Genomic DNA, 13,758 nt, shown 5'->3' on the forward strand with positions numbered 1-13,758 from the left:
ATTTGAATAATTCATTATCTCCTTATTTGGCCACTTAGTTGTAGTGGTTTCCTGATTTCAGTTTAAATTTAATTATTTTAATTTTATTTTATTTAAATTATATAATGTTTAGTCCCTTTTAAGTCTTCAAATAACTTACTTTATTTACATAATTATAAATAATATATTAATTTTCTTAAATTAAAATATAAAATTATTTTATAAGTTTAACTTATTATTAAAGAAGCTTTTTTAAGAAATATCTCTTAAATATATATATATATATATATATATATATATATATATATCAATACATAGTTAATATATATTAATTTTAGATCTTAAAATTATACACTTAAAATCACGTTAATAAATATTTATATTAATTAATACCAATTATTTTATAAACTTAGTCAAGTTAATAAATTTAATTTTAAATGAAATTTAAAATTTAATAAAAAAGAAATACAAATATTTTTATTTAAAAGTTTGTCAAATTGATATACAATCAAATTAATAATTTTTTCTTAAAATAAAAATATAAATTCTTTAATATATATATATATATATATATATGAAATTTTAATGCAACCATATATATTCAACAAATACAACCATACTTAAAATCAATTTACAATATTAACATTGTTACTATGAAATTCAATCAACACTATGATGTTGAATAAATTATCTATCTTGGTAGCATGTAAGAAATCTAATATATATGTATATATATACTATAGTAATTTAGAGTTACAATCAAAGAAATAATTTTTATGTGTTACACCTTATAAGTTATTATTTGGAATTACAATAAAAGTACAGAGAAAGATTAAATATAATAAAGAGTAAAAAGAAGACGATTAATTACATTATAGGTTCTTATCATATTTGCTATTTTATATAATGTCTAGAACTACCCATAGCCCTTCCCTAACTCTTAAATAAGAGGATAATGCGTTTTAGGGAACTTGAACCTATGTTCTCCTACACTAACAACAATGCCTATGTCAATCGAAATAAGACTCAATCGGCAATAAAATAAATCTCTTAAACATTATAGATTAATAAATTAGATGATAAATTCGCTCACCTATATAAGTTTATGAATGTTATTTATAACAAAATAATATTTCTTATTAAACTGAATTAATGAAATTCAATCATATACTAAATTTAAATAATAATATTTATGAAATTAACTAATAACCATGATATGATTGATTATTTTGTATATTATAACAAAATAATCTCTTAAAATTATTACATAAAATAACAAAATATGTACTAATTTTGTATATAAACCCAAATAGTTAACCCTAATATAGCAGAATAACAAAACACACACACATAATTAATCATAAAACACAACCATTATCTTATATCACTGACAATTGCCCCTTCAAATGAAGCAGTCTCTTGTCCATTATGCTTTCCCCACTTAGCTCTCTATAGGAAGAAAATGGAGGATTGATTGAATTTAATTAATTAAATTAATAATTCTTTTGAATGATTAAAATGAAAACCACCTATTTTTAGAGTGACTAAACGAGTAAATTACCCTTAAATTGGAAGCGTGTATTAAATTTGAGAGTATTATACCATCAGTTATGTGAATTGGATTGTTGAGTAAATCGGCGTCGTTTTGAATGGTTGTGACTCAAATCAAGAAACCGTCATGAAAGGGCGGGAAAATCATTTCAAAATAAACAACAGCGCCATCTTCTTATTTATAAAATAATGATAAAGATAAAAATAATAAAAGGAAACAAGAATTTTTATGAATTCTGCAACAATCCTTTCAGAGTCATCACCAAATATGGAAGTTGATCAAGAGAACCGCGTGCCATCAACGCGCTCTTCATCTCCATCTAGGAAGCGAACTTCCCTCACTAACACTCTTCCTCTGCAACCTTCCTTGGCCAAGAAACGGGTCGTACTCGGTGAACTCGCCAGCTCGCCCGATATTGGATCGGGTCAGAACCCGAACTGCGGATCCAAGATTGAGAAATGCCCAAGTACTGAGAAGAGACTGACGCGTGAACCGAAAGAGAAGAAGAAGAAACAAGAACCTAGCGATGTGATTGATGAAAGCTTTGGCGATCTGAAGAAATGCTCCTTCTCATCTTCCATATATGGACATCTCCACTCTTTGGAGGTAGTTATAAATAATAAATCTCCCCCCATATTCTAATTTCTATATATTCACTTTGCTTCAACGTTAATTAGGTATTAAAATTGGTTTGAGAAATAGTCACTTTTATTTTTCTTTTTTCCCATTTAAATCTAATTAAGGAAATCTGGGGTTTGGGATTTTGATTTTGGTTCAAAAGTAAAAAAAAAAAAACGAAGCAGGGACTCTGTTTCAGACGCATGGTAATTGATAAGTAATAATGGTCAATGATGAAATTGATGCAGATTGAGGAGAAAAGGAGGCCATTGCCCAATTACATGGAGAAGGTGCAGAATGATATTACAGTGAATATGCGAGAAATGCTGATGGCATGGTTGGTGGAAGTAACTGAAGAATACAAACTTGTTTCCGACACCCTTCATCTTACAGTGTTATACATTGACAAATTCCTGTCTTCTCATCCTGTCAGTAGGAACAAGTTGCAACTTCTTGGTGTTTCATGCATGCTTATTGCCTCGTAAACACGTTACCCCAGGTCTTTTTTTTTATTTTAGATAATTCATTTCATTTTGTTATTGAATTGATGATCCATTGATGACACAGTAAGTATGAAGAGATCACTCCTCCCCATATAGATGATTTTTGCTACATCACAGATAATTCTTACACTAAGGAAGAGGTATATTTAAATTTTATCTTTAGTTTTGGTCTTTCCTCTCTTTTTCCCGTCGTTTATCGACTTCTTTTACACCTATGAAATCTCAATAACTTTGCAGGTGGTTGAGATGGAGAAAAAAATACTTAAATTGTTGGATTTCGAAATTGGTACTCCCACTACTAGGAATTTCCTCAGGCAAGAATGTTGCTCAAAATCCTTTTGATTATCTTAATATATCTAGTGAAGTAAATGGTATGTGCTTGTTGTGCTTGTAGAATTTTTATGAGAGCTGCAGAGGAAAAATGCAAAGTAAGAACCCAACACTTATATTTGTCCTTGCTGTTATATTATATTCTTACTGACTCTGCCGACTTTCTATGCTCCACAGCATCAAGAATTGCAGTTGGAATTTTTGAGTTGTTATCTTGCAGAGCTAAGCTTGCTGGACTATGGATGTTTACAGTTCTTACCGTCAACAGTTGCTTCAGCAGCTATTTTTCTTTCTAGATTCATTATTCAACCAAACACGCATCCTTGGGTAATCAATCTTTATATTTTGTGACATTTGAGTGGCTTCAGACAGCATATATGAGAGTTGCTGTCTTATTTCATATTTTGGCAATTTATTGGCACTGCTTAGGTGGTATCATAAAAAAATGCCACAAAGCTTGTGGTAATTTTGTGTTTTACAGTGACTGGTTTCAGTTAGATTGAGGTTCATTGTGTGAAGAAGTTTAATGTTCAACCTTAAGTGTTTCCATGAACATATTCTTTTACTTATTTCTCAGAGCAAGTCACTGCAACGTTACTCGGGTTATAGACCAATTGAATTAAAGGAATGCGTGCTTTCCATCCATGCTTTGCATCTGAATCGAAGAGGGAACTGTTTTAGAGCTGTGACAGAGAAGTATATGCAACATAAGGTGATTATCTAGTTTTTAAGTTCAATATTGCATCTTCAGATCATAATAGGATCAGCATCCAACTAGCTATAGTTGTTAGTTTCTTTAATTGGCTGAATGATGCTGCAAGTTTTTATATTACATCAAGGATTCAGATCATGACGCCGTATCTTCTAAGACATGACACTACTAGTTGTGCAAATATATTCTGATGAGAAATTTGAAACAGTTCAAGGGCGTGGCCATGTTGTGTTCGCCATCAGAAGTCCCAGGAAGGTATTTTAAGGAGGCTGTTGATGAATGATGTTAGGGGGTCCCTGAATGTTGTCTTGACCACCTGGAGGATGAAATCGTTGTTCAACTGCTGGTTGAAAGGGGTGGGTCCTTTTACTTGTTCAGTGTTCATAGTTTCTACAAAGCAACTACTATTAATTTTGTAAATAATGATGTTAATTACATAGCCAATACATATATGATTACCATAGACCCGGATTGTTTTTCTTTTTGGGTTTAATGTATATCTGCGTAAAAAATTCAATGTACATGTCTATATAATATTACTCAAGAGGTTGCCAATTTGTTGCATTTTTTTGTTCTTAGAAATGGTAGTAAGTAGTACCATTTTCTATATAATGAGAAATGAGAAACTCATAAACATGTGGTGATAAACTTAGATTTTAGTATCATATTACTTTTCTTTTATACGTTCATGTTGGTTTTGTCATATTAATATTCTTTGGGTAAACTACATCCATGGTCACTTTTGTTTACCTTAGGTTATGTTTAGTCACTTATGTTTGAAATGTTACGTTTTAGTCATTTACGTTATCATGTTGTAACATTTTAGTCATCGAAGCTATTAATAATCGTTAATGGTGTAATAGTGGTGACGTGACACGTTAAATCATCATTTCAAACAAAATTTTAGGTTAAATTATACAATTGATCCCCATATATTTTTCGTTTTAAGTAATTTAATTTTTTTTCTTTTATGTTCTTTAAACTTTCTTCTTTTTTTTCCATTCTCTTTTGTTTCTCCCTCTGTTTTCATATCTTTCCCATTTCTTTTAACATATTAGGAAGTCGAATTGGCAGTGAAAAAAGAAGTAGGAAGTCGACTGTTATCATTTGTCTATAACCAAAACCCTATAACTAAAACCAACCCATACCATGCTTCTTTCTTCACTACCAATTCGACTTCCTGGTATGTTAAAAGAAATAAAGAAGGTAGGAAAACAGAGGGAGAAGCGAAAGAGAATGGAAAATAAAGAAAAGAAAGAAAGAAAGTTAAAAGAACATAAAAGAATTAGATTGCTCAAAACGAAAAATTATGGGGACTAATTGTACAATTTAACCTAAAGTTTTTGTTTGAAATGATAATTTAACGTGTCACGTCAGCTTACCATTATATCATTAACGACAATTAACGGCTCAGTGACTAAAATGTTACAAAATAATAACGTAAGTGACTAAAACGTAATATTTTAAACATAAGTGACTGAAATGTAACCTAAGGTAAACAAAAGTGACCATGGGTGTAGTTTACCCATATTCTTTTTATACGATTATTTTTACTTTTTTTAAATAATTTTTGAATTTTATATATTTTTATCAAATTTTAAATTTTTTATAATAATAAATTTTTTAAATATTTAAAATTAAGATTAAATATTAATAATTACTAATAAAAAAACCACGCCAATATTCTATTAAAGGCTTGACGTTATTAAAACTCTAGTCAAACATTTCTATAACATGAATTCAAATTATGTGACTTGTCCTATTCCTAATATTGTATAAAATTTTCTTTTTGTAAAAAAATACATGTTAATTTTTATCCTTAAATGGCTTATCAGTTGGGCTTTAAGTTTGAAATGCCGGGAGGGACCGATTAGGGTTCTGAAAATCTTATTGGACCTAGAGCCTAAAACGGATCCGACATGAGAGAATAACCAACGTTGAGGAAACGACGAAGATTAGGAGGAGAACAACTTTGGTTGCAAGACAAAAGAGGGAAAAACAAGGCGTGAAGTTTGGTATAATCGGCGAAGATGGAAGTGGAAGTAGACGAGAAAGACCTAAAATCGGCGGGAGCCGAGCTTTTGAAAGATGGAAGGCGCGGTTTACGTATCCATGGATGGGAGATCGAGTCCCTTAAGCGCTCTATTCTCAATTCCTCCACTCTCCAACAATGGGAGCAAAAGCTCCATACCTCTCACTTTCCGGAAATGATTTTCGGTGAAAGTTGTTTGGTCCTTAAACACCTCGGCAGCGGCACCAAAATTCATTTCAATACATTCGATGCTTTGGCCGCTTGGAAACAGGAAGGTTTGCCTCCCGTTGAAGTTCCTGCCGCTGCTAAATGGAAATTCAGAAGGTCTAAATCTCATGTTCTTTCATTTTACCTTTTCTTTAATTTAATTTGCAATCGTGTTTTTCGATTTTTTACTTTTTTATTTCTTTTAAGTGAAAAACTAAAAGTGAAGCAAAATTGATTGCTTGGATTTTGCAGTAAACCCTTCCAGCAGGTGATATTGGACTACGACTATACGTTTACAACGCCTTATTGTGGAAGTGAAACGGTTGAGCTGGAGCTGGATTCAGACAAGGTCTGAGCTCTTTTTCAAATGCGACTTACTTTTAAACCGTTTCTTGAATTAGGGTTTCTTTCATTTTTTAATGGAATTGTAAAATGACTGTGACATACTTTTGACAGTTTTGTTGTTTGGGAATTTAGAAATTAGGAATTTTCAACAATGGTTTATCTTTGTTTCCTATAGCTAATTTGAATTGTTTTTTTAAATGATGATGATGCTATTTTCGTTGGTATTGTACGTTGTGGTCAGCATGGAAGTGGGGGAATTTCTGGGGGGGACTCGGGCCTCCATTGGGAAGATTGCAAAGAGCAGCTTGATATGGCAGCACTCACATTAAGGGAACCTATTTTGTTCTATGATGAGGTCAGCTTCTTAGATTATAAATATAGTATGAAAGATGACGGCATGACGCAATGTATTTTATGTGCTCTTCTTGATACTCCTATGTTTGAAATTACAGAAATAACCATGTTTTTGTTTTGCAGGTAGTTTTATATGAAGATGAATTGGCTGATAGTGGAGTGTCACTTCTAACTGTGAAAGTGGTAAATTTTGATTTTTGAAAGGATTGTAATCCATAAAATGTTAGAATGGAAGACAACTAATTACATTATCGCTTTTCTTTTCCCAGAGAGTCATGCCAAGTTCTTGGTTTCTACTCTTGCGATTTTGGGTAAGTTGGGAGACTAGCACTGCTCTTAATCTATGCTATTGACATTTTCCTAGCAATCATGTTTTTACCAATCACCTGCTGCCCCCTTTTTTTCCTCTTTATCCTGGAAGAAATGCTGAGCTTGGTTCATGTGGTTGCCTGAAAACCCCTTAATATATAAGCTGCTTAAATATGTTTCCACTTTCAGCCATTTACTCTGTTTCTCTAACAGCTGCGAGTTGACGGAGTGCTAATGAGATTAAGGGACACTCGCATGCATTGTGTTTTTGACGAGAGTGCAAATCCTGTCATTCTTAGAGAAAGATGTTGGAGGGAAGGAACATTTGAAGCTTTGTCTGCTGTAAGTATATAATCATTCAGACACTTACTTTCTCTCTGTTATTTGTGTGTCCTTGCCTACACTAACTTGTATTCATTTGCATATATGTACTTGGGAATGTTACCTGGGAAACTTGTTTTCTACCTTTTAAGTTCAAGTGGCAAGCCACAAGCTAAATTTGTGTTGCTACAAACTTTATGTAGTTTTTCATTGTTTCTCCAAACCAGTGCCAGATGAGAATTCATTTAATGAATTTCTGTCATGGTATGTTAACTTTAAAAATGTGCTATTTGAAGTGGCTATTTTTCCTTCTTTTGGTGTTGTTGGGGTGGGCAAGTATCTCCTTAAATCTAACTCAAGTTGAACGTTGTTCCTAAGCACAATATTAATGTTTGGCAATGTAGCCTTGACAGCCACAACACTGACTTGATAGATTATTAGGTAACATTAGTGTCAGCTTTGATGTATGTCTATCGAGGGATGCAATAAAATTAGCACATTGAATCTCTTATATATATATATATATTATGAACAAAAGAATCCTTTTCTGCTTAATCTTATGACATTGATGTTTTGCTTCTTGATGCTTTTCTAACTATGGCGCAGAAAGGATATCCTACTGATTCTGCTTCATATAGTGATCCAAGCATCATCAGCCAAAGGCTACCTGTCATCATGCATCAGACCCAAAAGCTTGTAGTCCCTGGTAATGTAAATTGCCACGCGCAACAGATTCATTAGTTGAATATGTAGACATTGCGAATTTGATCCATTTAGGTGGATTCATAAGCAAAAAAAATCATGTTCATGCACTTGATGTACCATTAACAAGCAAAATTTATGATGTGATTTTGAGTGTAAGCAAGAATAAGAATTCTCTATCTAATATTTGTTTTAAGGTATTATAGTTTCGTCTTTTCCAGCATTAACCATGACAATTGCCAAGAGTGGAAAGAAATCAAGCAAAGTTGATAAACTAGAAGGTGTGGTTTAGGTTTGATCCATGCAATCTCTAGTGGTTGCAGTCACCCTAAAACCATAGCAATCCGTAAAAACATTTAACCAAATTGTACCCTTTGTTATAGGGCAAATTTCCTTGCAGTCCACAAAGATTACTCAATGATCTTGTTTGCATAAACATGTGAAAGATGAGTACGAGTTTAGAACGGGTAAATTTAGAAAAATATTAAATAAGTACAATCTGTTTAGTAAACATGTAAACAGTGTATTAAATATGAAATGATAAATTTAAACCAGACCAACACGATACGTTCAATGTGTGGAATAGTGTGTATATCTCGGAATAAATGATCATTTGTGACAAACAAATGCCATTATTTTTAGTTTAGGAATTGATGGACTTCTTCGAAACTACAATTAGATTTCAAAGAGTTAGAAAGGATTCATGGAGAAACTAGAAATTAAGAACCAAAACGAAGAAACCGAAAAGCAATATCTAGGGATGATCTTGATTCTTTCATTTTGAAGAAAAAAAGGAATAAAGAGACTAATAACTAAAATACCAATGCACAGTGAAAGGACATTCTTGGCGTTTCTTCTAGTTATTTTTAAGGCAGAAACAGAAGCGTAGCACTGAGTCTCTAAAGTCGTCAGGCGAGTTAGTATCTGTGCTTTGATGTATGAACAAATCTCCAATCATTGATTAGAGTCGAAGATTCAAGTCCAGCTTTGATGGGTCGGAGGATGGTGGTTTTGGTGACTGAGGATCCAATCGGAAGCTTCCTGGCCACATAAAATCCATTGCATCATCCACTGTAAACTGCATCCCTGACATTCCAAAACCTGTGTAAGTTTCGGTAAACCTTGCTACACTTGCAGCTCCATCTCTGCTGGGTTTATGCACTAGGGAATGAGGTCGAACACCAAGTGATCGAACTATATGATTACTACTACTACTACTACTACTACTACTACTACTAATCATTGGCAAAGCCATCATAGACGACGACGTCATCCGCTGGGAGTGGTATCTCCTGGCCGCACCCCTCTCCCTCTTGTGGGCGTTTTGGTGGCCACCCAAGGCTTGTGAACTGTAAAACTTCCTCATGCAGAAGTTACATGAGAAAACCTTGGTTGAAACTGGTGTTAGTTGAGTGTCAGAATCTCCTGCTGTTGATACTGAATTCCCACCCAAGCTCAGGTTCAACCACTCTCCTGCTTTCCCTTCTTCAACTGCTTCATTGCTATCTCCATCAAATCTTAGCTCGCTTTGTTGTTTGATACATATGGTTTCAGGTTCAGCTGCTTCCTCTTCTCTTTGGAAAATCATATTTTCTCTGTAATTCAGAAAAAAAAGGGACGTTAAAGCAAGGGTTGAAAGGATTCACAAAGGTTTCTTTTTTTTTTTAGTTTTTGGTATAAGTGGAAGTCTTGGATCAAACTTTGAGAGAAATAAATGGTGGGATAGTAAGAGGGTTTGATGTCTGCCCCTCTTTTTTTATTCATCACATTTTATTACATGAATTCCACCCGAATTTAGTAATTTTAAGACACGACACAAGCTAGATATAAAAATATATATGAACATGATTAGGTTTATTTCATTGGGGTACTGCTTATGTCATACTTACTGTTGCCCCTTATCAAGGCTTAGGATTCCCCACTTCCATCTTTCAGCTCCTTTATTGTTTCTTTCCTTGTCGAAATGGGAACAACTTTAGTTATATGATTCCTTTTGGAGTAAGAAAATTGAAATCCAAACAAGAGTTGCATTTATGGTCAAAACTTATCATAATCTTAAAATAGTTCCCACAACCCCAGCTTTTATATATATGGACCACTCAGATAACATAACAAAGAAATTCCCCATTTAATCATAGCTTTGCTTTAGTGATTAATTATCAGAATTTGAAGCAATTAAGCATGAGTTTACATCCTAAAATGAAACTGCTCAAGCAGGTGATTCTCAGTTCTCATTTCACTAACCTTTTCCTTTAGCAGTTTCGATTACTAATCCGATAATTACCCTTTTTCGCTTAATCAATATTGTAAACGGTTAATTGAATTAATGATATTTAAATTCTAAATTGAGTTTTGTACTATATTAGTTAAGTTTTGTTTTTGATAAATTTAGTTAAGGTCATATTTAAAATACGTGAATTCATATATATTTTTATAATAAATAAAATAGGGAAGTAGTATGTTAGTTAAATATAATGTGGATGGAATTTAAAGAAACGTATGACATTTGTTATTATAACTATTGGCAATAATACTGTAATAAAAAAAGACCTTCCATCCACCCATAATATAATTAACATGAGAAAAAGATGGGAGGAAAGCACTCAGAAAAGATGGAGTAGTAGTTCCCCTGTAGTTGTGATGGGCAAAGTGATGAGTGAGTGATTGAGAAGCTTTGTTGAATATAGTATTAGAATAAGAAATGTAGATGGAGTGATGGGATTGGTAGGTTTAGTTTGGATTGTAATAACCCCGTTTGGGTGATGGGGAGGGGACCCAGAGAATGGGCAATAATTATAAGCAACAGGAGCTAGGATAGGATGGTATTGGTATCTATATATCTTAACCCAATTTTAATATGTTGTTTTTGTTGGACAACAATATCTATGCGGGTGTCTTCATGTTGGAGATTTCACTTCTTTGTCTTTTTCACCTATGGAGTAGTCACCTATGTTTCTTTAGACTAAGTGTATTCACACTTGACACCCACTTCTAATTATTATTATTATTTTTATAAGTAAATGATATCACTTTTTAGATTTGATATATCATTTGATTTGTTGGGAGTGTATGTATGTATATTACCCATATATAATGAATTCTATTGTTAAACTCTAAACTCACAATTTTGTCAAATGAAGGATATCTATTTCAGTCAATCACATGTGAGGGACAACTTGGCCCTCACACACTTCTACACAATCGGCAACCTTATGGCAATTGAAGGCCTTACAACAAATACTAAAGTATGTTTATCTTTAGAGGGATCCTCTCTTTAACCTTATCAATACTTTGCAAAAATCTCCCCTTAGCTTTCATTATATTCACTACTCTGACATAAACATCAGAGACTGTCCTGAAGAACAAGCTTCAACACCCTCATAGCTTATTCTTTGTTCTGTAGTCTAAACATTTTTAGCTCAATTGCAACCTCCAACCAAACCACCTTTAAAGAAGACATTAACATTTGATGTCATCTATGGAAAATAATTAAAGAGCCATGGATCTCGCATTGAAATTAACCCTCCTAGCATTATTGGAACATTTTCAAATATTTATAATGTTCCAATAAATATAAATGAATGAGTGTAATTAACAAAAAAAATAATCTTTTGGTCATTGGTCAAGAGTTATATTACTTGATATTTGAAAAAGAATTATAACTATTCAAACTATATGTCTTTTTAAAAATGTTATTATTTAGAAAAGACACCTATTAAAAGAGGTCTCTATGAAGAGACATGAACATTCCTGTAAATAGGAATGAGATTTCATTTGAAAATCACACTAAGAAGTTCTAAAGTTCTTTCTATCCTTCCTCATTTTCTAATATTATTAGATTGTTTTATAAAGAACTAATGCAGAAATTCTTAGTAAAAATTGTGCTTCTTGTTATGAAATTCTTAGTGCTTAGTGGACTATTTTCATCAGTGCAAAAGGCCAATAGTCATTGGCTTCATTATATCCTCGAGGTTAATTTGCTTGAAACTCTTTTGCACACCAAATATAGGTGGGGGCAAATATAACCTTAAAGATAGTGGCTTGATACACGCCTTGGGGCCTTGTTCTGTTTCTTCATTTTCTATTCAAGTTTCATTCATGTGTTTGAGATTTTTCTCACCGGAGATTTGTACTAACAATTTTAAGGTTATATTTCATGATGACTACTACAACACATGAAAGTGGAACACTAAAGAAGTTTGCTTCCAACTTTGTCAAACTTGATCGTTTTGATGGTGACAATTTCTGACTATGGTAGGAAAAGATGCACTTCTTATTATCAACTTTGAAGATTGCCTATGTTTTGGATTCTTAAGACCGGAAGAGAATGAAAACAAATCTGTTGCTGCAACCCAAAAAAGGCAGAAATGGGACAATGCTGATTACATGTGCATAGGCCACATATTGAATGGCTTATCCGATGTTTTGTTTGACACCTACCAGAACGATGTCACCGCTAAGGAATTATGGGACAAATTGGAAACAAGATATATGACCGAAGATGCTACAAGTAAGAAATTCCTTGTTAGCCGTTTCAATAATTATCAAATGATTGATGGCCGTTCTGTTATGGAACAATTTCATGATATTGAAAAAATGTTGAATCAATTTAAGCAATATGATATGAAAATATATGAAATGATTGTTATTTCCTCCATAATAGACAAACTCCCTCTATCTTGGAAAGACTTTAAAAGAAGTCTAAAACATAAGAAAGATGAAATATCTTTTGAGGCTTTGGCAAATCATTTTCATATTGAAGAAGAATATCAAAAGAAAGATTAGAATTTAGATTCTGAAAATGCCAAAGTGCATGTTACGGAGGAAGTACAGACTACTAAACCATCCAAGAGAAAGTTCAAACAGACTAATAGAGCACATAAGTTCAAAAAGAAACAAAAGGACTCATCCTATCATTGTGGTAAGCCAAGACATTTCAAGAATGAATGTCGATTTTTAAAGAAGAAATCATCTTCTAAGGCTGATAATAACGAAAAGTTCGTTGTAATGATATCTGAAATTAATATGGCACAAGATGTTAATGCATGGTAGATTGATACTGGAGCAACCAAACATGTGTGCAAAGACAAAAGCCTGTTCACAAATTTCACACAATGTGAAAATGACAATGTCTTATATATGGGAAATCCTTTCACTATAGCAATCAAAGGCAAATGATCTGTTGAACTACAATTCGCTTCTGGAAAGGTTTTAACATTGAATGATGTATATTGTGTACCAAAAGTTAGGAAGAATTTAGTGTTTAGAAGTCTGTCGAATAAGTTTAGTTTCAAACTTATTTTTGAGACAAATAAGTTTATTCTATCTAAGGGAGAGATTTTTGTAGGGAAATGATATATGTATGAGAGCATGTTCAAACTCAATATTATTAATAAGAATAAAAATACTCTTTGTGCTTATATGGTTGAATCTTCTTTATGACATTATAGATTAGGTTATTTGAATTATAGAAAATTGAATGATATGGATAAGTTAGATTTAATTCTTGTTTTTAATAATAATATTGAAAAATGCAATAGATGTATGTTGACTAAAATTACAAGAAACCCTTTCCCTAAGGTTAAAAGGAAAACAAAGTTGTTTTATTTGATGCATAATGGTTTATGTGACATGCATAATACTCCTACATTAGGTGGATTTTTTTTGTTACTCTTATTGATGATTGTTCTAGATATTGCTATGTATATTTATTGCATTCAAAAGTAGAAATGCTTGACAAATTTAAAGCTTATAAATCTGAAGTTAAACTTCAGTGTGAATCATTTATCAAGTG

At 32.5% G+C, this 13,758-nt stretch overlaps 3 protein-coding genes across 3 annotated transcripts; 2 read left to right on the forward strand and 1 right to left on the reverse strand.

Moving 5' to 3' along the window:
* The first annotated feature begins 1,754 nt into the window (after positions 1-1,754).
* LOC105762785 (cyclin-A3-1) lies at positions 1,755-4,258 on the forward strand. Its single transcript, XM_012580683.2, has 8 exons — positions 1,755-2,137; positions 2,398-2,630; positions 2,717-2,792; positions 2,890-2,966; positions 3,047-3,080; positions 3,160-3,309; positions 3,560-3,694; positions 3,903-4,258. Exons 1-8 carry the CDS (start codon positions 1,760-1,762, stop codon positions 3,975-3,977), a joined length of 1,158 nt encoding a protein of 385 aa, XP_012436137.1. The 5' UTR covers positions 1,755-1,759; the 3' UTR covers positions 3,978-4,258.
* A 1,304-nt stretch (positions 4,259-5,562) lies between these two features.
* LOC105762786 (TIP41-like protein) lies at positions 5,563-8,164 on the forward strand. Its single transcript, XM_012580684.2, has 7 exons — positions 5,563-6,050; positions 6,186-6,282; positions 6,520-6,633; positions 6,756-6,815; positions 6,902-6,943; positions 7,155-7,283; positions 7,869-8,164. The coding sequence occupies exons 1-7, from the start codon at positions 5,725-5,727 to the stop codon at positions 8,001-8,003; spliced, it is 903 nt and encodes a 300-aa protein (XP_012436138.1). The 5' UTR covers positions 5,563-5,724; the 3' UTR covers positions 8,004-8,164.
* A 376-nt stretch (positions 8,165-8,540) lies between these two features.
* LOC105762787 (zinc finger protein 4) lies at positions 8,541-9,983 on the reverse strand. The gene is made up of 2 exons (XM_012580685.2): positions 9,854-9,983; positions 8,541-9,559 (listed from the first exon to the last, which is right to left on the reverse strand). Exon 2 carries the CDS (start codon positions 9,550-9,552, stop codon positions 8,926-8,928), a length of 627 nt encoding a protein of 208 aa, XP_012436139.1. The 5' UTR covers positions 9,553-9,559; positions 9,854-9,983; the 3' UTR covers positions 8,541-8,925.
* Between the last annotated feature and the right edge of the window lie 3,775 nt (positions 9,984-13,758).

This window comes from Gossypium raimondii, chromosome 12, assembly GCF_025698545.1.
Source record: "Gossypium raimondii isolate GPD5lz chromosome 12, ASM2569854v1, whole genome shotgun sequence".
Classification (NCBI taxonomy): Eukaryota; Viridiplantae; Streptophyta; class Magnoliopsida; order Malvales; family Malvaceae; genus Gossypium; species Gossypium raimondii.

Bases quoted from the DNA above. Each gene is read 5' to 3' on its own strand.
- LOC105762786 (XM_012580684.2), top strand. From the start codon at position 5,725: ATGGAAGTGGAAGTAGACGAGAAAGACCTAAAATCGGCGGGAGCCGAG. The intron at 6,283-6,519 runs GTCTGAGCTCTT...CGTTGTGGTCAG, and splicing joins TGGAGCTGGATTCAGACAAG to CATGGAAGTGGGGGAATTTC. The intron at 6,634-6,755 runs GTCAGCTTCTTA...TTTGTTTTGCAG, and splicing joins CTATTTTGTTCTATGATGAG to GTAGTTTTATATGAAGATGA.
- LOC105762785 (XM_012580683.2), top strand. From the start codon at position 1,760: ATGAATTCTGCAACAATCCTTTCAGAGTCATCACCAAATATGGAAGTT. The intron at 2,967-3,046 runs GCAAGAATGTTG...TTGTGCTTGTAG, and splicing joins ACTACTAGGAATTTCCTCAG to AATTTTTATGAGAGCTGCAG. The intron at 3,081-3,159 runs GTAAGAACCCAA...TATGCTCCACAG, and splicing joins CTGCAGAGGAAAAATGCAAA to CATCAAGAATTGCAGTTGGA.
- LOC105762787 (XM_012580685.2), bottom strand. From the start codon at position 9,552: ATGATTTTCCAAAGAGAAGAGGAAGCAGCTGAACCTGAAACCATATGT.